Source organism: Lepidochelys olivacea, assembly GCF_965140295.1.
Source record: "Lepidochelys olivacea isolate rLepOli2 genome assembly, chromosome: 3".
Taxonomy (NCBI): domain Eukaryota; kingdom Metazoa; phylum Chordata; order Testudines; family Cheloniidae; genus Lepidochelys; species Lepidochelys olivacea.
Genome location: NC_140413.1, coordinates 85,908,734 through 85,932,225, shown reverse-complemented (window position 1 = coordinate 85,932,225; position 23,492 = coordinate 85,908,734). Strand labels below are relative to the sequence as shown.

The 23,492-nt window shown below is 43.0% G+C and overlaps 1 protein-coding gene across 1 annotated transcript in view; it reads right to left on the bottom strand.

The window, feature by feature from the left end:
• The window catches only part of AMD1 (adenosylmethionine decarboxylase 1), a 48,658-nt gene that overhangs the window by 5,812 nt on the left and 19,354 nt on the right, over nt 1-23,492 (bottom strand). The window contains exons 2-4 of the mRNA XM_084623923.1: nt 10,037-10,123; nt 5,216-5,342; nt 1,420-1,522 (exon numbers count right to left, since the gene is read on the bottom strand). Of these exons, the coding sequence (XP_084480049.1) occupies nt 1,420-1,522; nt 5,216-5,342; nt 10,037-10,123 (317 nt within the window). The remainder of the gene's footprint in view (nt 1-1,419; nt 1,523-5,215; nt 5,343-10,036; nt 10,124-23,492) is intronic.

Here is a 23,492-nt window from a genome sequence, read left to right as displayed (position 1 = left end):
TGATGCCAGCAGTTAGAAGCATGTTCCATATCAAACACATGTCGTTAACAGACACAGCATGGAACTTCACAATGAAAGATTTAGAGCCACTTCAGTGTAAGACTAAACCTGAATGCTTTTTTTTAAAAAGTTACTAGGACCTTGGAAGTACTACAGTAGTAGCCACCTTGCTGTAGTTATTAGGCTGGGTATCCTCAGTGGCCATCTGTTTGAGGAGCACTATGATTTTAACACTGCTGGCTTAAGCATATCAAAACCCTACAAATAAAGATAGGATGTGAAGGGACCTCAAAGGTCATCTAGTCTAGTTCCCAGCCCTGAGGGAACTATGAATCATCTAGACCATCAATGACAGGTGACTGTCTAACCTGTTCTTAAAAACCTGACAGATTCCACAACCTCTCTGTTACCCTGTTCCAGTTAGGAAGTTTTCCCAATGTCCAGCCTAACTCTCCCTTGCTGCAATTTAAGCCCCTTACTTCTTATCTTGTCCACGGTGAAGCTATATTCCCGGCCAGTAGAGCTGCACTGTGGGTATGCATGCCAAGGTCTTTAAAACTGAGGTACTACCAGTTCAAAGCCTACCAGGCTCCTTTTAAAATTTATTTTTTTCTATGGTATGCAATCTCTCTCATACACCCTGGTCAGGAAATTAGCAGGTACAATCTCTGGTTCAGAGGTGGAGGAGTCCAAGACAGTCTGTACTGGCTGTGAAAACCTACAACAGGGGAGGGCAAACTACTGCCTGCCAGCTGTTTTAATCCAGCCCTGGAGCTCCCGCTGGGGAGCAGGGTCGAGGGCAGCTCCACACAGCTCCCAGAAGCAGTGGTATGTCCCTGTTCTGGCTCCTATGCGTAGGGGCAGCCAGGGGCTCCGCTTTGCACGCTGTCCCCACCCCAAGCGCCGCCCCTACAGCTTCCATTGGCCAGGAACTGCAACCAATGGGAGCTGCAAGGGTGGTGCCTGCAGATGGGGTAGCATGTAGAGCCGCTTGGCCATGCCTCCCCATAGGAGCCAGAGGGGGGACATACCGCTGCTTCCGGGAGCCGCTTGAGGTAAGCGCCACCTGGAGCCTGCGCTCCTGAGCCTCCCCCTGTGCCCCAAACCTCTGTCACAGCCCTGATCCCCCTCCTGCACCCCAACCCCCCCCAGAGGCCCCTCCTGCACCTCAACCCCAATTTTGTGAGCATTCATGGCCTGCCATCTATTTCTATTCCCAGATGTGGCTCTCAGGACAAAATAAGTTTGCCCACCCCAAGCTACAACAATATTTTCAACAACTCTTACAGCCACTTAGCATGTGCGGGATGTCATGACTGCCACAGGAAGAATCAGTAATAACTTATTAGACAGACTTAACTAAATACATAACATATGCTCTTAATACACAAACAGACAATGACAATTCCACTAACTCACTTGGGAAAATTTCATTAAGGAACTCTACTTCTTCCTGGAAATTCCTATGTGGGTACTCCTGGTGGGTAGGCTTCATGAAATTCTTACGTGAGTAAAAGAAGCTCTGAAAAATAAAGTCAACATACATATTTGGTATGCTTGGGTACTATTCTAGAGATTTTTAGATTCTAGTTGGATAGCAACTAAGAGGTATAATTAGATTCAAAAGCTCACCATTACTAAATAAAACAGAAAAGAGGAGGTTATTCATCTTGTGGAGTAACTGCAGTTCTTCAAGATGTCCTCCCCACCCGCATGGGTGCTCCACTTTAGGGTGCGCCTGTGCCTCTTGAGCCTTTGATCAGCGATTTTTCTGCTCGCAGTTCCTGTTTGGCCTGTGCACATGCCCTATGCCTCCTCATGTCAGACAGAGGCTATACAGAGACGTGCAGGCAAACTGCCCCCAGTTCCTTCTCCACCTGAATGTCTCCACAGAGAACAAGCAAAAGGGAAAGAAGGGAAGGTAGTGGAGCATCCATAGATGCACACATCTTGAAGAACTGCAGTTACTGCACAAGATGAGTGACTACTACTTTGAGTAGTGCTCCACTTCAGGTGACTTCTGAGTAGTTTCCCCCAAAGAGGGGGGGGAGCTTTGGAACTAGGTCCACAACGAAGATAGTACTGCAATACCAACCGCTGTATCGGATCTGAACTAAACTAAAACTCAGTACTTCAAAAACGTATGTACTGAAGCCCATGTAGTGGCCTTTCTTAAGCAATGCTGTGGATGTTGCTTGTGACCTGGTAGAATGTGCTATCACCCCTTTAGAAGGATGAATGTCTGCAGTCTCACAACAAGTGACAATACATCCGGATATCCATCTCAATAGTCTGAGCAGAAATCATGGATATCTTGGATCTATCTGCAAAAGACATGAACAGCCTGAGTGACCTTCAAAATTGCTTGGTCCTATTTAAGTGGAAGGCCAGAGAGCCCTTCTAACATCCAGAGTATGGAAACAGGACTCCTACAGAGAGTTATGTGGCTTGAGGAAAAACACTGGTATATGAATTGGTTAAGGTGTAACTCAAAAATGTAGGTAAGAATTTAGGATGTGGGCATAAAGAAACTATCCTTGAAGAATACTGTGAAGGGAGAAATCTGCCAGCAAGGCTCTAATCTCCCCAACTCTACAGGCTGAAAAGATGGCTACTAAAGAGTCTTCACAGACAAATGCAAGAGATTGGGTTGTCACAGGTTTGAATGGATGTTTCATAAGGTAATTCAGTACCATGTTGAGGTCTCATGTTGAGGTGGGGTCTCCAGTCTTGGGTAGAGATTTGCCAAACCCTTATTAAACTTAGAAACAGGATTAGCAAATATAGAAGGCCCCTCTACAGCCAGATGAAAAGCTGATATTTTGGCCAAATAGACCTTAGTTGAGCTAACTGAGCTAAAATGTGGTGAGTCCTGCAGTACTGGGTGCCAACAGCCGTCTGGAGACTAAGGTTTCAGTATTGATAGACTTGGTACCCACGAGGAGAAGGAATTCCAGCTCATCCATTATGGGTAAGTCCCTTGCATATCTAAACTCCTGAAGGTCTGAATAGAGAATGAGTACTGACGCATTAGCGAGGGACATGATAACCAAAGCTGATGGTACTGCCAATGGTGGGCATACTGATGTAGGTGCTGACAGAGTCTGGTTCCATTGCTTGCTTGGTACCGAGGGTACCAACGGGTAGATGCCAATAGAGGGATGAGTTTGACTGTACTGGACCGGATGCTTATGCTTGCCATCCTCATGCCCAGTACAGAATACTGAAGACCTATAAGAGCCATGTCCCCTCTAGAACAGGGGTCTCAAAACTCCCGGCCCGTGGGCCATCTGCAGCCCGAAAACCTCCCCACTGCAGTCCGTGGAGGAGAGACGCAGGCAGACAGTTGCCAGCAATGTCTGATGTAGGCATCGCCCCTCACAGCTCCCATTGGCTGGGGGAGAGGGACAGAGATATCATTATTAGTTGCCGGACAGAGGCAGCCATGGAGGCAGCATCACTTGTTTATATTCATCGTAAGGAAAAAAGTCAAAATCCGAACACAACTATCTGATGCACACCTTGCTGCAATCCTGAAGGTTTCAACTGCTCAGTCATGGAGGCCAAACATCAACAAACTGACAGAACTGAAGCACTGCCAGGTGTCTGGCAAACACTAAAAACTCTCTGGCAGGCAAAGAAGTGTATAAAGTTGTATGGCTGCTTTATTATTTCTAAGAAATTCAAAATAAAAAAATACAATATAAACATTTTCTTTTCTGAACACCATCTTCAGTGACATTATTGGCCTGCTGGGAGGACTTGAGGACTGACACAAATTGATTTTGAGACCCCTGTTCTAGAACTCCAGGGCTTTCCAGCTCCTCTAGTACTGGAGGAGTCCTTCAATGGTACCAAATTGAGAAGTCAAGGATCCAGAGACTACAGATCTCACAGGGGACCTGAGACTTTTTGGAACAGCGTCCTTCAGATAAGAGTTTGTACTCCTCTCCTCTTTGGGAGCCCTCTCAGAATCCTCCAACGACCTCCACTTCTTAGGGGAAGCCTGCTTCGGATCTGTCTGGAGACAGATGCACGGAGGAGAGGGATCTCCTGACCTGACTCAAGACACTGGTCAAAGTAACTGGTCTATCATTAAGCTCAGACTATTAATCTCCCTGTTCTTCTTTGTCCTCAACATGATGGCTAGGGAGACATTGCACTTCCAGGACATGTGGGATTCCCTCAAGCAAGACACGTGGAGTGGCTGTCACTCAAAGGTATAGCCTCTTGGCAAGAGGGGCAGCATTTATACCTGGAAGCCAGGCATGCCTTGTCAGGAAGGCAAGCCTCCCTAAGAAGAAAATATCCTCTATTCTCACTACTAACACTTTAACTATAACCGCTAACAACTAACTAATATTAACAAAATTATAAGAAGAACACAAAATTGGTGAGGCACAATCAAGCTGGGCACACTAGAGCTCCGTTTCAGGCCAAGGTGGTAAAGGAACCGAGGCAGTTTGTCTGTGCTTCCCTATGTAGCCTCACTGTCCAGCACAAGGAGGCATAAGGCACATGCACACGCCAAACAGCCACTGCTAGTAGAAAAATCTCCAATGAAGACCGCAAGAGGCATATGTGCACCTGAAGTGGAGCACCCATAAAGGACATACCCAAAGAAGAATGAGTTATTTATCAGGTCTCCTATACCAAAGGAGGCAAAAATGAGCATTCACTCTAAATAGATACAGATCTCTGACTAGCTACTTTATCTAGTTAACCTTTTACATTTAAAAAGATTAGACTGCTTCTTTTCTTTTATTGTTTGCAAATTCCATGTGATTCTCCTCCCCACATAAAAGGGGGGAGAATCACGTAGAATCTAGAGCTTTCTTCAGAGCGAAGTCCACATAAACAACATCTTAGCTCTCACTGACAACTTTACAATAAAATCCAGTGAATATACAAAGGAAAAATGTTTCTTAAAGACTAAGGAAGCAATCTTATTTCAAACTCTGAGTTACATTTCAGAAGCATTAAGGTAACTTGACCATGTTCTTTTTAAAAAGGAACAAAAGTTAAAAAGTACAAACAGGATTTATGAATGTCATCTTGGTACAGAAAGGTATGAAACTTATAGGAGAGGAGATTACATCATTAAAGGAAGCAGAGTCCATGGAAGCTGTGAAAGACTACATGAGAAACATGAATTCGAAGGTCTTTAGTAGTACATTGCACCAAATCTTTGTTAGTTGTATTTCTGGCAGCTTACCTGAATTGAGTCAAACCCACTGTACTCCCTAGCAAGCTCCAACAGGGGAACCAGTGCTTGCAATAAGAGGGTGGTACCACATGTCTTCAAAATGAAACGTCTCTTGGAGACAAACATGCTACTCTCACTGAAAAAAAGAAAATGTCTTACATTAAAAATGGATTGGTAGTTTAGATCTTTGTGCAGCACCCTCAACAAAGGTTACAGTATACACAAATTAAACTTTCTATGTACAAAACAAACTTGAGGCAGGATTTGGAGAGCAATGATTAGACCAGGGATGGGCAATAATTTTTGTAAGGGCCAATCCACTAATTTTGGTAAGTTGTCACGGGCTGCACATTTCTACGTTATTAATGGAGGAAATGAAGGGTCTGGGAGGGAGTTTGTGTGCAGGAGGGAGCTCTGGGCTGGTGCGGAGTGTTGGGGTGCAGGAGAGGGTGTGGGCTCTGGGAGGGAGCTCCAGGCTGGGGCAGAGGATTGGGGTGCAGGGTCTGGCAGGGAGTTCTGACCTTGGGAAGGGGTGTGAGGTGCAGGCTCTAGCTGCAACGTGCTTACTACAGGTGACTCCTGGCCAGTGGCGCAACAGCGCTCAGGCAGGCTGCCTGCTGTGGCCCCACGCCACTCCCGGAAGCAGCTGCAGCCAGGTGCTGCTGGCACATCTCTGTGCGCCCCTTGCGGGGAGGGGGAAAGCAGGTCTTCATGCACTGCCCACCCCTGCAGCTCCCCATTCGCCTGTTTCTGGCCAATGGGAGCTGTAAGGACAGTGCTGGGGGCGGGGGCAGTGCATAGAGCCATGTCCCCTCCACCAGGGGTGTGCAGAGATGTGCCAGCAGCAGCCGGCCGCAGCTGCTTCTGGGAGCGGCGTGGGGCCACAGCAGGCAGGCAGCCTGCCTGCGCACCCCTCTGTGCCATGGGACTTTTAGTGTCCCGGACTTGGAGATCGCAAAGGGGCAGAGGAGGCTGGACAGAAATGTTAGTCATGGGGGGCCGGACAGAAATGTAGACAGGCCAGATCCAGCCCGAGGGCCGTATTTTGCCCACCCCTGGATTAGACTACTTCCACCACACTAGAGCCAAGTTTATCAATGCTAAGGTAGGTAACTACAGCATACAAAGCCAGCTGCTGCAATAGGCCTTTGCACCTAGGTATTACAAATCAGAGTAAGATTTCAGCCAAGATTTTAAGGCATGGCTAGTTATTTTTGGGTGCCCAGCTCAACACTTCGAAGGGGCCCAATCATTTGCCAATTGTGGGTGCTTGGAATTTCTAGAAAGGGCCTGATTTATCAGAAAAGCCAGGAACACAATCTGAAAATCAGATTTAAGATGTCAACTTGAACATCCAAAAGCCATTAGTCACTTTTCGAAGTCTTGGCCTGAGATGTCAACAATAAGAAATCAATATTCTTTAGTACAAGTGTGTGGCATTAGCCTCCACAACTGAATAGTTAATATGCCTTTTCTGAATAAGCATGTATCAGATAAAAGCAGCAGCTGGATAATTTACTGTTTACTTGCTGCGACTGCATTTGAGAAAGCATTTTAACAAAAACAGGCAAGCATTCATGTACAATTCAGTTTTATGAGCATCCCAAGACGCATAATATAGATTCACAAATCTTGATTAGTAAATACAGCTATTAGAAAACAACATCAGCATTCATGTAAGGAAGGGTTACCAGTAAATCTCAGAAAGACTGTTTAATTTGAATAATCAGATCCATAATGCCCATGTTTTCAGCATTTGTTTCAGATTATATTGTCTGACCACTATCTAATACACCAAATTAATTCATCTTTGGCTAAAAGAAAGTAACTTTCCTTGCCTGAAAATGCTATGTTTCTTTAGGAAACATTTTTGGTTGGTTTCGTTACTATTCACTATAATAGTGGGCAAGATAGGTTCTAGGCTAGCAAGACAAGACTACAGTACAAGCAGTATATACCTTTTCCCAGATATTAGGCAAGTATGGAATTTGGACTACAGCTTTAGTTACTGAAATGCTTTCCCTGAAACAAGAGCAATTCCATTCTAAGATTAATTAGCTTTATATACAGGCACTGAAGGAATGAAGTGGGACAGAACAAAATCTCACTGCTTTTTATAAAATCTTAGCGTTCAAAGCCAGAAGGGATCATTGTGATTGATCTAAACTGCACAGACCATAGAACTTCCCCAAATTAATTCCTGTTTGAACAGGAGCATGTATCTATCAAAAAACATCCAATCTTTATTTTAAAATTGCCATTGGTGGTAAATCCACCGCAACCCTTGGTAAGTTGTTCCAACAGTTAATTACCCTGTTAAAAATTTACACCTCGTTTCCAGTCTGACTTTTGTCTACCTTCTTCCAACTATTGGATCTTCTTATACCTCTCTCCCCGACACTGAAGATCCCATTATCAAATATTTGTTTTCCTCTTTAAGGCATCTGGCACTCGCCACTGTTGGAAGACAGAATACTGGGCTAGACAAACCATTAGTCTGACCCAGTATGGCCATTCTTATGTTTATGTTTCTATGTATGACTGCCCTATCCTCATTATTTACCACTCTAATAACAGGCTTATACAATTGCTAGGATTTCTTGTTTCCAATATACTTTAAAGACTCCTCACTGTCCCTATCTCTGCCAACCATGAATTTTTCCCTGAAGACATTAGCTTCTTTTATCAATATTCTACACTTCTATCAATTGCTACTTATTTCCCAAGCTAGATAGGAAGAAGTTTGTACCTAGAACAGTGCAGATATTTCTGTGAAGAATGCAGAAACTGCACAGCCACTAAGGAGAACAGACTGTATATTGTCTACAAGGTTTGCTCAAACCATGCCTTAAATTTTCATTTACATTAGTTTCCTTTAAACTGCTCTAGAAGCTTAAATGGTGCCCCTTTAAGATGCCATAGGAGTATAAGTGCCTCTTGTGTAAGTGACAATTTGGGCCCCATAAGTTTCAGCTGAAAAAGTTAGTGAAAAATTAGATCAAGAAAGGCAGAGCAGCCTTGACAGAACTGTAACTTACTTCATCTGCCAGTGAAGATATAGTAGCCAGAAGGCTATAGATTCATGTCTGTCCATACTGGCATTCCAGAATTAGAATATTTGAGTTTAGTCATCAATATACCTTTAAACTGAACCATGGGTTAAAGAAACTGAATATGAAAACTAAATGGAGAACAGGACTTTGTTAGCCACAGTGAAAGATAATTCAAATGGCATATACTAAATGAGATGCAGCCTTTAATCATGGATACATTTATGGAAGTTTCAGTTACTAACCTGGTCTGATCCTTTGAGTTAAGAGGTGAATTTAAGATCACACTGACAAATTAACCTTAGTAAGAAACTTGCAGAATCTGTTAGCCAGCTGAACAAATAAGTTGCCCTTTCAAAGTGGTTTGCCAGCTCCAGAATTTGTTCTTGAGTTATATACTATTTGGAGGCAGTCTTCTCCATTTCATAATCAATTAGTAAGAATTCAGATTGCCTCTCAATTTATGGCATGAGATACATGTTATGTAAGATAGCACACAGCCAACATCTGTGTTAAAGCCACAGGTTCATTACAAATCAGTGACTACTCACAGACCTGAACTTCAGTTAGCCAGATACTCAAGTACACTATTAGCTGAACTGGGAGATGGAGTGTTTGATATATATTGGCTATGTATGTTTATTACTCCCTTCTTCTGGATGCAATGTCAGATGCAACCTGGATGCAACCTGTTCAAATATCTGTTTCCCGCAGGATGCAACCTGTTCAAATATCTGTTTCCCGTGGATGGCTCACTTATGGAGAATGCTATTACTATAGATTCATTTTTCTTTTAAGAGACAAATATAGGGGTTATGCGATGTGCACAGTTTAGCTAGTTGTGCACTTTTTGCAGCCATGGATTCGTAATAGATTAAACAGCAATGAAGTACAAGACTGCAGATGCTAGAGGTTTTCTAACACAATTTCTTCAGGAGTTTCTCACAAGCTCTCTTTTCTGCTTAACAAATCTATGAAAACTGAAACTTTTGTATTGTGCCTGCAAGGTGCAGTTTGTGGTCCTTGTAGTGAAATGAGGGGGAGTAAAAATCTTAACCTTTATTTTCCACACATTTCCACTTGACTGAAAAATTTAAAAGTTAAAATCTAGAGTCATACACAAAACAGGCAGGCAAGTGTGTTTTTGCCTCTCACTATTTGGAATGTGGGGAAGCAGTTGAAAGGAGAGAAAATGCAGAAGATTCTTTTCCTTAGTACAAATTGTTCAAGATTCATGCAGCACAGCTGCAGAAACCAGGAGGGAGGAATTCCAGAGATTTCAGGGAATCTGAAGATTTGTTTACGGATGTCCTTAGGTCAGCAGCTATACTTGCTTTCCAGAGCAATTAGTTGATTTCTATATTTCATGTAGATGTAATAAAGCGAGCCTTGAAACTAAGTTTTCAGTTAGTCTTCCCACACAGTGCTGAACATAATCCTTGTACGTGTTTCATGAGCCCTTAATGTGGGAGATTTCTATTGATCCCAAGGCAATGTCTACTGATCAAGTAAATTCATCACAGAACTAGAGGCAGATACAAAGCTAGTTCCTTAATCCTTTGAGACGCAGAACAAGACAAGCAGTGGTGCAAAACCTTTATAAAATGATTCATGATAATTGAGCACAAATGTGAAACATGTTTACAGTTGACAGACACTGCAAGATGTAGACATCAGATAAAAATCTGGAGACTAGAATTAGGAATGACTATTTCTTGGAAGAATATAATTATGTATATGCTTGTGTAAAACAACGTATTTTGTTGGAATATTGGCTTACCTGAGTACATAAGCTTCCTGCTTGTCAGTTTTTGTCACACTTATGATCAAACAATGCACATTCTCCAAAAGTTTGTCCCACTCAAACCTATAAAAGAAATCAGTAAGTCAAAGCGAATTCAAACACCAAGAGGATTTTTGCCACAGAATTCAATTTAATTCTATAGTTAAGGTATGGTGTCATTTTTAAGATGAAGACTTTATATTAAAAGCTGTAAGCCACAAGAAATCTCGCACCTAACACCTTCAAATTTAGTTTTGCTAAATGGTAGTTTACTGCCCCAGTTTGAGTTTACACATCAGCTAACACATCAGCTAACTGGTTTCCACCAGTTTTATTTTTAAGTCACCATGGCTTATTTGACACTGCATATGGATTTAAATCAATCACAACTGCTCCTTCCTCTGGGAAAGTATACAGCTACACTGGCTGCTTAATAAATTGCTTCCATACTTTGCTAGAGAAGATTCATGAACCAATTCCCTTACATTTTTGTAGCAGGTACTCTTCAGCTCACCTAGCCTCTCACTCCTCCACCATCCAATGGCACTAGTTCCTAATAATTTGTAGATGACACCCTGTGGCATTAACTGGTAGTCAGGAATCCTTTTCCCACCTGCTAATCGACCATGGCAAGTCAAAAACACAGCTTACCCATCTGTTCAATAAGAACATTTGAAACCACAGTTAGGTAGCTGAAGTGTAACACTTTAAACATTCTTGGAAATGAAAGACGCTGAGTATTAATTTGCTTGTGCACTATAAATAGTATTGACATAATCCTTCCATTCCCATTTTACCAGGAAATTAAACAATAAGTAGCGACACCCAAAACGAGCCTGTAAAAATACCTACAATGTTATAAGTAAGCTATTATAGATGGAAGTTTCTATAGTTACAGCAGCTACATAGCAAACTTCACTAGTTTGGTTAGAGGTGGACAACCTGCATTTGAGCTACCAGAAGTTTCAGTTAGAGTGCATTTCAGCCAATATTCTTCATACAAAGTTCCAGCTCCCTTGGCTGTGAACAAGTGCTATTAACTTCTGAAGAACCATGGTCTAGACTAGAGATCAAAAACTGCATTATGTGGCTACTAAATAAAAACCCTGTAACCTTGGGCAAGTCACTTAATCTGTGCCTCAGTTCCCCATTTTACAGAAGGGATATATTTCCTTTGTCTCAACTGTATGCTCTTTGGGGAAAGGACTGTTTATATATCTAGACAGAGCCGAGAACAACAGAACTCTAATCATCATTTCAAATGAGATTAATATCTAATTTTAGTGACATGATCTGTGATAACTGGCATACAGGAGTAGCATAGGATGATGTCTAAATAACCTGTGTATGAACAAGCCATTTGCTTTTGCATTTTTTTTTTAAATAAAGCTGATCTCCCCCCCCACCCTTTGTCTTCACATAACAAATCAAGTTTTTTAGTGCCACTTTAAGCAGCTGAGTGACACGAACATTAATAGGTTTTATTTAGGTTAACCTTCTATGGGGGCAGGATAAAAAAAAAAGTAGTCCACAAAGGATAAGCCACTGCATTATAATGCCCTGGTAATCCTATAGGATGATGCATTAGGACAGGTTGTCTCGCAACCCCAACACATAAATAAGTTTCAATGAATAAAGTGAAACCTGGTCAATTAATACCAAAACTTAATTTATACAGAATATTCTAGAGAATATTTACTATCAGAGCACTATTTTTAAGCTTCCACACAAAAAATATACTGGCTACTGGTATGTTGCTCATCCCTTTAAACAAAATGTCATACTGAAACTTCAGACTCCCAGAGCTTCTCCTACATTTATCTAATGTGTAACTTTCAGGAAAGTTAACCAGATTTTAAATAATGCAATCCACAAAAAGTGCTAAGCTACTTAAACTTGGTAAAGCTAAACATTTGAGAGCTACATCAACTAATTAAAAAGCTACACATCCATATATAAATCTCTTCTATAAGTGATCAGTGTTAACTTCAGCCACCACGAAACAACAACTAATTTCTTAATGAATGACAACATATAAAAATGTAACAGGCAAGCCACCACACACTAGTTACTTCACCCGTTAAACTAACATTTAAAACTTGCATTTAATGGGAATAAATTGAGTAATCAGAAGGTGGTGCACACTGAAATAAAGCGTTAAGTTTCACAATTATGAAATTAATGCTAATTCCAGTTTAGCAGTAAAAACCCATTTGTCTACATATAATGCCAGTACAAAGTTGAACTCAAATGAAAAAGATAAGCAGCAGAAAGCGTGCCACTGAAGAAAAATTCATTTGAGAATTAAACCTTTGAAGATTAAAGCTGTAACTTTCAGTTGAACTCTGAACTCACGCTAAACACTTCCAGTAACCCATTTTATAGTCTACCATCTATATTACTTCTCAGTCTTCTATAATCAGTGATCTGAAATGAAGGAATCTAAAATGCATAGCAGGTGGTTTTTTTTTTTTTTTTTTTTTTTTAAAGTCTAAGGTGATGAAGTCTCTATTAAAAAACTAGAAGACAGACTTAATTTAGTTCCTCAACTGAATATATTAATCCGCATCTCCTGTCTCAGTTACTGATCTAGCTGCCGCTGTTCCCTTTCCGGTCTAAGTGCCCCTTATTACCACTCAGGTGGTTAGGCCTTGTACCCTTACCGCTCCTGGGGTGGATTTCTGCCATTCTCTCACTTTTAGATCTGGTTGCAGTACCTTGTGTAAAAGTGCTTACCCAGGTTCTGGCACCTGTAGTCCTTCCCTTAAGGAGTATCACTAGTTGTGTATAGTTACAAAACAGCCTTCTCAAAGAGAAAGTTATTCTACAATAAGACTAAAAGCATGAGGAAAAAAGGGTTTTAAAACAGATGTTCTTCCTGCATGTCCATTTTACACTAAAGGCTAACCATCACCTGATGGTACCCTCACTTCTTCCGACATCAATAGGTGCTTCCCTCTTAGGCTATATACACACTACAGCTTATGTCAGTATAAGTTATGTCACTTAGCCCTGGTCTACACTAGAACTTTAGGTCAAATTTAGCAACGTTAAATCGATGTAAACCTGCACCCGTCCACACAATGAAGCCCTTTATTTCGACTTAAAGGGCTCTTAAAATCGATTTCCTTACTCCACCCCTGACAAGTGGATTAGCGCTTAAATCGACGTTGCCGGCTCGAATTTGGGGTACTGTGGACACAATTCGATGGTATTGGCCTTTGGGAGCTATCCCAGAGTGCTCCATTATGACCGCTCTGGACAGCGCTCTCAACTCAGATGCACTGGCCAGGTAGACAGGAAAAGAACCGCGAACTTTTGAATCTCATTTCCTGTTTGGCCAGCGTGGCAAGCTGCAGGTGACCATGCAGAGCTCATCAGCTCAGGTGACCATGATGTAGTCCCAGAATCGCCAAAGAGCTCCAGCATGGACCGAACGGGAGGTACGGGATCTGATCGCTGTTTGGGGAAAGGAATCCGTGCTATCAGAACTCCGTTCCAGTTTTCGAAATGCCAAAACCTTTGTGAAAATCTCCCAGGGCATGAAGGACAGAGGCCATAACAGGGACCCGAAGCAGTGCCGTGTGAAACTGAAGGAGCTGAGGCAAGCCTACCAGAAAACCAGAGAGGCGAACAGCCGCTCTGGGTCAGAGCCCCAAACATGCCGCTTCTATGATGAGCTGCATGCCATTTTAGGGGGTTCAGCCACCACTACCCCAGCCGTGTTGTTTGACTCCTTCAATGGAGATGGAGGCAATACGGAAGCAGGTTTTGGGGACGAAGAAGATGATGATGAGGAGGAGGTTGTAGATAGCTCACAGCAAGCAAGCGGAGAAACCGGTTTTCCCGACAGCCAGGAACTGTTTCTCACCCTAGACCTGGAGCCAGTACCCCCCGAACCCACCCAAGGCTGCCTCCTGGACCCAGCAGGCGGAGAAGGGACCTCTGGTGAGTGTACCTTTTAAAATACTATACATGGTTTAAAAGCATGCATGTGAAAGGATTACTTTGCCCTGGCATTTGTGGTTCTCCTAGATGTACTCCTAAAGCCTTTGCAAAAGGTTTCTGGGAAGGGCAGCCTTATTGCGTCCTTCATGGTAGGACACTTTACCACTCCAGGCCAGTAACACGTACTCGGGAAACATTGTAGAATAAAGCATTGCAGTGTATGTTTGCTGGCATTCAAACAAAATCCGTTCTTTATCTCTCTGTGTTATCCTGAGGAGAGTGAGATATAATTCATGGTCACCTGGTTGAAATAGAGTGCTTTTCTTCAGGGGACACTCAGAGGAGCCCATTCCTGCTGGGCTGTTTGCCTGTGGCTAAACAGAAATGTTCCCCGCTGTTAGCCACAGGGAGGGGAGAAGGTTGAGGGGGTAGTCACGCGGTGGGAGGAGGCAAAATCCGACCTTGTAACGAAAGCACATGTGCTATGTATGTAATGTTAACAGCAAGGTTTACCCTGAAAGACTGTAGCCACTGTTTTATAAAATGTGTCTTTTTAAATACCGCTGTCCCTTTTTTTTTCTCCACCAGCTGCATGTGTTTCAATGATCACAGGATCTTCTCCTTCCCAGAGGCTAGTGAAGCTTAGAAAGAAAAAAAAACGCACTCGCGATGAAATGTTCTCCGAGCTCATGCTGTCCTCCCACACTGACAGAGCACAGACGAATGCGTGGAGGCAAATAATGTCAGAGTGCAGGAAAGCACAAAATGACCGGGAGGAGAGGTGGCGGGCTGAAGACAGGGCTGAAGCTCAAATGTGGCGGCAGCGTGATGAGAAGAGGCAGGATTCAATGCTGAGGCTGCTGCAGGACCAAACCAGTATGCTCCAGTGTATGGTTGAGCTGCAGCAAAGGCAGCTGGAGCACAGACTGCCACTGCTGCCCCTCTGTAACCAACCGCCCTCCTCCCCAAGTTCCATAACCTCCAAACCCAGACACCCAAGAACGCGGTGGGGGGGCCTCCAGCCAACCAGCCATTCCACCACAGAGGATTGCCCAAAAAAAAGAAGGCTGTCATTCAATAAATTTTAAAGTTGTGAACTTTTAAAGTGCTGTGCTTAAAGTGCTGTGTGGCATTTTCCTTCCCTCCTCCACCACCCCTCCTGGGCTACCTTGGTAGTCATCCCCCTATTTGTATGATGAATGAATAAAGAATGCATGAATGTGAAGCAACAATGACTTTATTGCCTCTGCAAGCGGTGATTGAAGGGAGGAGGGGCGGGTGGTTAGCTTACAGAGAAGTAGAGTGAACCAAGGGGCGGGGGGTTTCATCAAGGAGAAACAAACAGAACTTTCACACCGTAGCCTGGCCAGTCATGAAACTGGTTTTCAAAGCTTCTCTGATGCGTACCGCGCCCTCCTGTGCTTTTCTAACCGCCCTGGTGTCTGGCTGCGCGTAACCAGCAGCCAGGCGATTTGCCTCAACCTCCCACCCCGCCATAAACGTCTCCCCCTTACTCTCACAGATATTGTGGAGCACACAGCAAGCAGTAATAACAGTGGGAATATTGGTTTTGCTGAGGTCTAAGCAAGTCAGTAAATTGCGCCAGCGTGCCTTTAAACGTCCAAATGCACATTCTACCACCATTCTGCACTTGCTCAGCCTGTAGTTGAACAGCTCCTGACTACTGTCCAGGCTGCCTGTGTACGGCTTCATGAGCCATGGCATTAAGGGGTAGGCTGGGTCTCCAAGGATACATATAGGCATTTCAACATCCCCAACAGTTATTTTCTGGTCTGGGAATAAAGTCCCTTCCTGCAGCTTTTGAAACAGACCAGAGTTCCTGAAGATGCGAGCATCATGCACCTTTCCCAGCCATCCCACGTTGATGTTGGTGAAACGTCCCTTGTGATCCACCAGAGCTTGCAGCACTATCGAAAAGTACCCCTTGCGGTTTATGTACTCGGCGGCTTGGTGCTCCGGTGCCAAGATAGGGATATGGGTTCCTTATATAGCCCCACCACAGTTAGGGAATCCCATTGCAGCAAAGCCATCCACTATGACCTGCACATTTCCCAGGGTCACTACCCTTGATATCAGCAGATCTTTGATTGCGTGGGCTACTTGCATCACAGCAGCCCCCACAGTAGATTTGCCCACTCCAAATTGATTCCCAACTGACCGGTAGCTGTCTGGCGTTGCAAGCTTCCACAGGGCTATCGCCACTCGCTTCTCAACTGTGAGGGCTGCTCTCATCTTGGTATTCATGCGCCTCAGGGCAGGGGAAAGCAGGTCACAAAGTTCCATGAAAGTGCCCTTACGCATGCGAAAGTTTCGCAGCCACTGGGAATCGTCCCAGACCTGCAACACTATGCGGTCCCACCAGTCTGTGCTTGTTTCCCGAGCCCAGAATCCGTGTTCCACAGTATGAACCTGCCCCATTAGCACCATGATGCATGCATTGGCAGGGCCCATGCTTTCAGAGAAATCTGTGTCCATGTCCTGATCACTCACGTGACCGCGCTGACGTCGCCTCCTCGCCCGGTATCGCTTTGCCAGGTTCTGGTGCTGCATATACTGCTGGATAATGCGTGTGGTGTTTAATGTGCTCCTAATTGCCAAAGTGAGCTGAGCGGCCTCCATGCTTGCCTTGGTATGGCGTCCGCACAGAAAAAAGGCGTGGAACGATTGTCTGCCATTGCTCTGACGGAGGGAGGGGTGACTGACGACACGGCTTACAGGGTTGGCTTCAGGGAGCTAAAATCAACAAAGGGGGTGCCTGTACATCAAGGAGTATTTCAGGCAGGACTTCACGGAGGGTTCCACTAAGAAATGGTGCACCTAAGTTATCGTTCTTATTGGAACAAGGAGGTTAGCCTGGCCTCTGATTGCTACATGGCTAGATTTACCTCGCTGCACCTTCTCTGAGTGACTGCAGTGTGACCTAGAAGAATGAGTCCCCTAGATAGGGGAGGGGGGGAAGCAAATGAGTACAAAACAAATCTGGTCTATTTCTTGTTTTGACCCACTCCATCTATCTTTTACATCTTTGGCTGGCAGCAGACGGTGCAGAAGGACTGCATGCCATCCACATCTCATGGCTGCTCGGCAGAAGATGGTACAGTACGACTGCTAGCCATCTTCATCTCTTGCCTGCCTGGTAGAAGATGGTACAATACGACTACTAGCAATCTCATCTCTTGCCTGCCTGGCAGAAGATGGTACAGTACGACTACTAGCAGTCCGTATCGCCTGCCCGCTCACCATAAGACGGTTCAATAGGACTGACTGCAGGACTAAAGAGAATGACCTGGTCAAGTCACTCCAAATTTAGTCCCTGCGCCCACGTCTGCCCAGGCGCTCCCAGCCGACGTGGCCAGGAGCACGTCGGACACGACGAGGATGACTACCAGTCCTACTGTACCGTCTGCTGCCAGAAGGCAATGGGTTGCTGCTACTGTGCAGCAAAGCCGTACCGCGTCTGCCAGCACCCAGGAGACATAGGGTGACTGTTACCTGAGCGGGCTCCCTGCTTGCAGTGGTATGGCGTCTGCACAGGTAACTCAGGAAAAAAGGCGAGAAATGATTGTCTGCCCTTGCTTTCACGGAGGGAGGGAGGGAACGGGGGCCTGACGATACGTACCCAGAACCACCCGCGACAATGTTTTAGCCCCATCAGAGTGCTCCATTGTGACTGCTCTGGACAGCACTCTCAGATGCCCGATTGTTTGCCGTTGCTCTGACGCTGGGAGGGGCGACTGAGGACACGACTTACAGGGTTGGCTTCAGGGGAGCTAAAATCAACAAAGGGGGTGGCTTTACATCAAGGAGTATTTCAGGCAGGACTTCATGGAGGGTTCCAATAAGAAATGGTGCACCTAAGTTATTGTCCTTATTGGAACAAGAAGGTTAGCCTGGCCTCTGATTGATACATGGCTAGATTTACCTCGCTGCACCTTCTCTGTGAGTGACTGCAATGTGACCTAAAAGAATGAGTCCCCTAGACGGGGGGTTTGCAAATGAGTACAAAACAAATCTGGTCTATTTCTTGTTTTGATCCACTCCATCTATCTTTTACATCTTTGGCTGGCAGCAGACGGTGCAGAAGGACTGCATGCCATCCACATCTCATGGCTGCTCGGCAGAAGATGGTACAGTACAACTGCTAGCAGTCCGTATCGCTTGTTCGCTCACCATAAGACGGTTCAATAGGACTGACTGCAGGACTAAAGAGAATGACCTGGTCAAGTCACTCCAAATTTAGTCCCTGCGCCCATGTCTGCCCAGGCGCTCCCAGCGGACGTGGCCAGGAGCACCTCGGACATGACGATGACGGCTACCAGTCGTACTGTACCGTCTGCTGCCACAAGGCAAGGGGTTGCTGCTACTGTGTAGCAATGCCGTACCGTGTCTGCCAGCACCCAGGAGACATAGGGTGACGGTTACCTGAGCGGGCTCCATGCTTGCCGTGGTATGGCATCTGCACAGGTAACTCAGGAAAAAAGGCGCAAAATGATTGTCTGCCCTTGCTTTCACGGAGGAAGGGAGGGAGGGAACGGGGGCCTGACGATATGTACACAGAACCACCCGCCACAATGTTTTAGCCCCATCAGGCATTGGGATCTCAACCCAGAATTCCAATGGGCAGCGGAGACTGTGGGAACTGTGGGATAGCTACCCACAGTGCAACGCTCCGGAAGTCGACTCTAGCCTCGGTACTGTGGAAGCGCTCCGCCGAGTTAATGCACTTAATGCACTTAGAGCATTTTCTGTGGGGACACACACACTCGAATATATAAAACCAATTTCTAAAAAACCGACTTCTATAAATTCGACCTTATTGCGTCGTGTAGACATACCCTTAGAGATGTGAATAAACCACCCTCTTGGGCAATGTAAGTTACAGTGACCTCAGTGCCACTGTGGACATCGCTATGTGGTGGAGAGGTTCTCCCGCCGACATAACTTCCGCCGCTCGTGGGGGCTGGAGTAATTAAGTCGACACGAGAGCTCTCTCCCATCGGTTTAGAACATTTGCACTAGCAGCACCACTGTAAGCTCTGTCATGTAACCATAGCCTAAGTCTGTTTTTTCCATACTCTCCCCACTAGCCAACACCAATAATCTTACTTTTTAAATCTGCTTGAGTTCTTTCAAATTCCTATGTGCAGAGGACGTTAGAGAAGTGGATTATCTAGAGTAATTTTTCTCTTCCTGCTTATTTTTCCTTACAGACTTCCTATTACACTTAACCGATATATGTATGCAGTAAACATCCCAATCACCAGGTCACCATTCAGTATTTGTAAGTTTACAAAGCAGCTTCAATTCCATCAGTCCTGCTTTAGAGAACTTTTAAATTAGAAAATCTATTAAGAAAATGCTACCGAATCTATAAAATTATGCTGGGCTTCTTGGTTAAATGATATCAAATTAAAATACACATCTCTGAATATCCTTGTCGTTGTCAAGCACAAATTCTAGGACGTCCATTACTGTCCAACAGTTAGTTTAGTAGACCCTGGCTTCGCTCCCACCTTCCACTTTGCTCTAGACTGCTAAAGCTTCAAAATTTAAGTTAACAAGCTTTCACAGAATCCATAAAATTAATTAAAACAATTATTTCTTGGTTAACCAATCTGAAGATACTCCTAATTCTCAGTGCATCTCATAGCAAGTTTTGAGTAGTGTATGCAGGGTGGATTTGATTTAAACCAAATTGATTAAAATCATGATTTAAAGTCAGTAAGATTATTTAATCATGGATTTCTACATAAAAGTGCATTCTTGTTGGTTTTTAGAACCTTCATACATATTTTTCACAACTCAGATAGATGTAGGTTTCATTTTTAGAAGGTAAACACCAGACATTTTTAAGTGATTTATTTTGAAAACTTTTCAGATTAGTTTTATAGCTATATCAGAAAATGAATGATTGTTTGGTTATTTCATTTACCAAAGGTAATTGAAGCAGATATTTATGAAGTCATTGGGAGGTGAACTATCTCCAGTTCAACAGGTTAATCATTAACATTTGGAGGATTTTCTTGCCACACTGTATTAGGAGGAGAACATCACCAGACAGACATTTACATTGTTTTATTTAACTAAAACATTATATATTTTAGACTTTTTTCTTCAACAGCAAACATTTTAACGAAACAAGCGTATGAATTTTTGAATTTAAACAGTCAAGTTTTTTAAAATCAGGTTTTTTTTGTTAAAATTGTTAACTAAAATAGTTACATGAAATTTAAAAAAAAAACATTAAATCGACTATGTCAGCCAGATCAACATGAGAAACTTAAAATATTGGCTTCTGCAGCTAACTCCATCATCTTTACCTTCCTTTTCCAGATTATGAACAAACTAGAATAGAAAAACAAGCTTTCCTGCTTTTTCAGGTCCCAAACAGTTTCTCAATTTGGAATGAATTAGTTCAAAGAAAAATATTCTCTCCCCACCAGCAGAAGAAGCTACTTCTGTTAAAAGCGAGATCATCACTTCAACAGTCTCTGAATCCAAGTGGTTAAGTGACTTCCACCAGTTCACTGGTGTGACTTTCTTTAAATCAGCAGCAAACATTTTTTGAATGGTTCACCCTTAGCTCTGAAGTTTATTATAGTAGACACTATGGAGGGATGACTGTTGGATGTCCATGTCATAGCCAACTCCTCTTCTTCAGCAGTTATGGTTTGATCCTGATACCGAGTCTTGAGAATCTTTGCAAGAAAATGAGCTGGTGATAGTGCTTGTCCCATTTGTTTTTTTAATGCTTGTAATTTAACTCTGCCATTGCATATTTCTCTTTTTAAGATCTCACTCAGTTCCATCCAAATTTCAACAGCATCAGCAATAAAACTGCATTTTGTTCAAGGCTACAGAAATAGGCTTCAGGGTACTCTGCATGTGTTCAACATTTCTCAAGCTCAATGTTGAGAACTTTGGCTGTGAGAATGCCATCTATTTTTTCACGATTTTGTTCACAAACTCATCAGATTAGGCCAGTTCTTGATATAGTGCTCAAAACAGTCCACTTCTGAGTTCCATCCCATGTCTTGTGGAAGAGTTAGCTTGGTTTCTCCCACTTTTTTCAGAGCAGCTGCTACAAAATGGTTGTTATGGAAGTATTTTGCAATTTCAACATTAGCCTTTATTTCTAGAACACAGAAGTCTTTGACTAGGAGGTGTATCAAATGAGCACTGCAACTGTATGTTATTAGCTTGGGACTCTCTTTACTCTGTTCTAAGTTGCTTCTCATCTTGGATATATTTGCAGCATTGTCTGTGACCAAGTGGCGTACTACACATTTGAATTTTTTTTTCTTCCCACAGTTTGTTATAGCTTTTACTGCTACTTCTTGTAAATATTCTGCTGTGTGTGCATTTCCTGATGTAGCAATTGTTTCTGTAAGGAAGACATTCCCTTCTTCTGTTGTCACACAAGCACATACAACAGGATCACTGGTGACATTGCTCCACTCATCAAGACTCAGGTTAACAATTGCACCCTCTAGACCTTTTGCACACTGCTCAATTTCTCTTTCATACACTTTACTTTATCCAGCAATTTGCCTGCGACATCTGTTCTGTTGGGTGGACTGTATCCTGGTCTTAATGACTGAACCATGTTAATGAAGTGTGGGTTCTCAATCATATGGAAAGGAGGGTTTGTTGCATAAACAAACTGGGCAATTTTTTCATCAATTATCTCTTTTTGTAATCTGCAGGTTCTTATCACAAATTTATCTATGGTTGTTTCTGGAGGATGAAGATTTTTTTTTCTTTTTGCTACAGGTGATATATTGGCTATGTGACATACATGACGTGACTGAAACACTATCACTGGCAGATAACACTGAAACTGTAGAAAATAATGGTGATCTTGAAGGTGGATAGTCTTCAGAATCCTGTAGAGGATGGATTCTCCTAAACAAAACAAGTCAATGCAGTTATTTAATTATTACCATACTGCTCATTTAGTATTACTCATTGCATTCACTGATACTCGGTACTACTTTAAAGGTGAAACTGTAAAAGAAGATCTGCCTATTTCAGCTATTTATTTTTTTATCACAACTGTATCTTAAATGATAGTACCATAGAGTAACAACTATATTTTTCGCTCAAACATGAGAATTCAAGAATAGTCCAAAAGGAAGATAGGCAGTCCTTAAGAAAAGCATGAAATAGAGAAGTTTACCAACCTGAAGATCCTCCATGTTCAGACATGTTCCTTTCATCGTCTTCAATGCAGCCTCCTCCTGAGAATGAGCACTTCTCATGATGACGTTTCATTTGGGCAACCAAGTCTTGAATTTCTTTGTTGCACTGTTTGCATTTTGCACACATGCCTGTCTTACCAACAAGTATAGGAACTTCATTAAAATATTCCCAAACTGTCTCTCTTATGGCCTGCTGCCACTGTAGGATTTCCCTTCTAGTGAGAGAATGGTATGGTAGATCTCAAAGGAATGAAGGCTACACTCGAAGACCTCAAGACTTCAGGAACATGCTGCTCAGTTTCACTTTTGTTTCTACTGCCTGTTCCCCCTCCCCCTCACATTTATCTCCAGACTTCTCCTTCTCCAGATCTATTTCACCCCCAACCATCTTCTATTCACTGAACTTTCTGAAATTTTGCCCTTTTAGACAGAGGTAGGGGATTGCCTCTGTGTACACAAATTTGCAGAGGGACAAAAGGGTTGAGGTCTGTTATTTCTCACCTCTATTTTTTTTATTTTAAAACATTTTTGCTATTAACAAGCATGTTATCGCTGGAGACATAAATCACAGTTTGAGAACTGCAAAACTAAGCATTTCTGATGATATCTTCTAGACTGAGCCCCGGTTGGGTAGATAGAAAGAATAACCTAAATAATCTATACAGAAGCCCCTGGAACCCCATAAGATTGGGTCTCTAATCCATGAACTATTGGAACTCATTTGCAAAACTTCTTAAACATTACATTAATATATTGTCTAATACTACAAATTAGAATTTATAATCTGTATTCCATAATGAGATATCTTTGAGCTATAACGTATCTTAATTAAAACGACCTTTAGATGGATTTTTTCCTCAAAAAGCATTTTATCAAAAAAATCCAATTTAAATAAAAAATTGTTTTTGTTTTTTTTTAAAAATCATTGGTTTTTATCCACCCTGTATAGTAGGTGCTTGAATAAGACAGCCCGTACTATTAAGTTAGCTGTATGTCTACAGTATTGGCTGTGCTTACCTTTTTTGCTCTGCTCTTATACACTCAAAAGACAGCACAATCTCCTTCCACCCCTTATGTTTACCAGGTTTTTCAAAAGTGCATCATGGGCTTGATTTTAGTAGCTCCCAGGCTGCTTGAAACTTGTGGCCAGCCCTTCCTCTAGCCAGCCCTCCTTGCCCTGCCCCTCCCTAAAGTCCAAACCCTGTAATACTGTCCAAAATCAGAAAAGCCTGATTTTAGTGAAGTCAGACTTTTCTGGATTCCCATTTTTTGACAAAATCAAT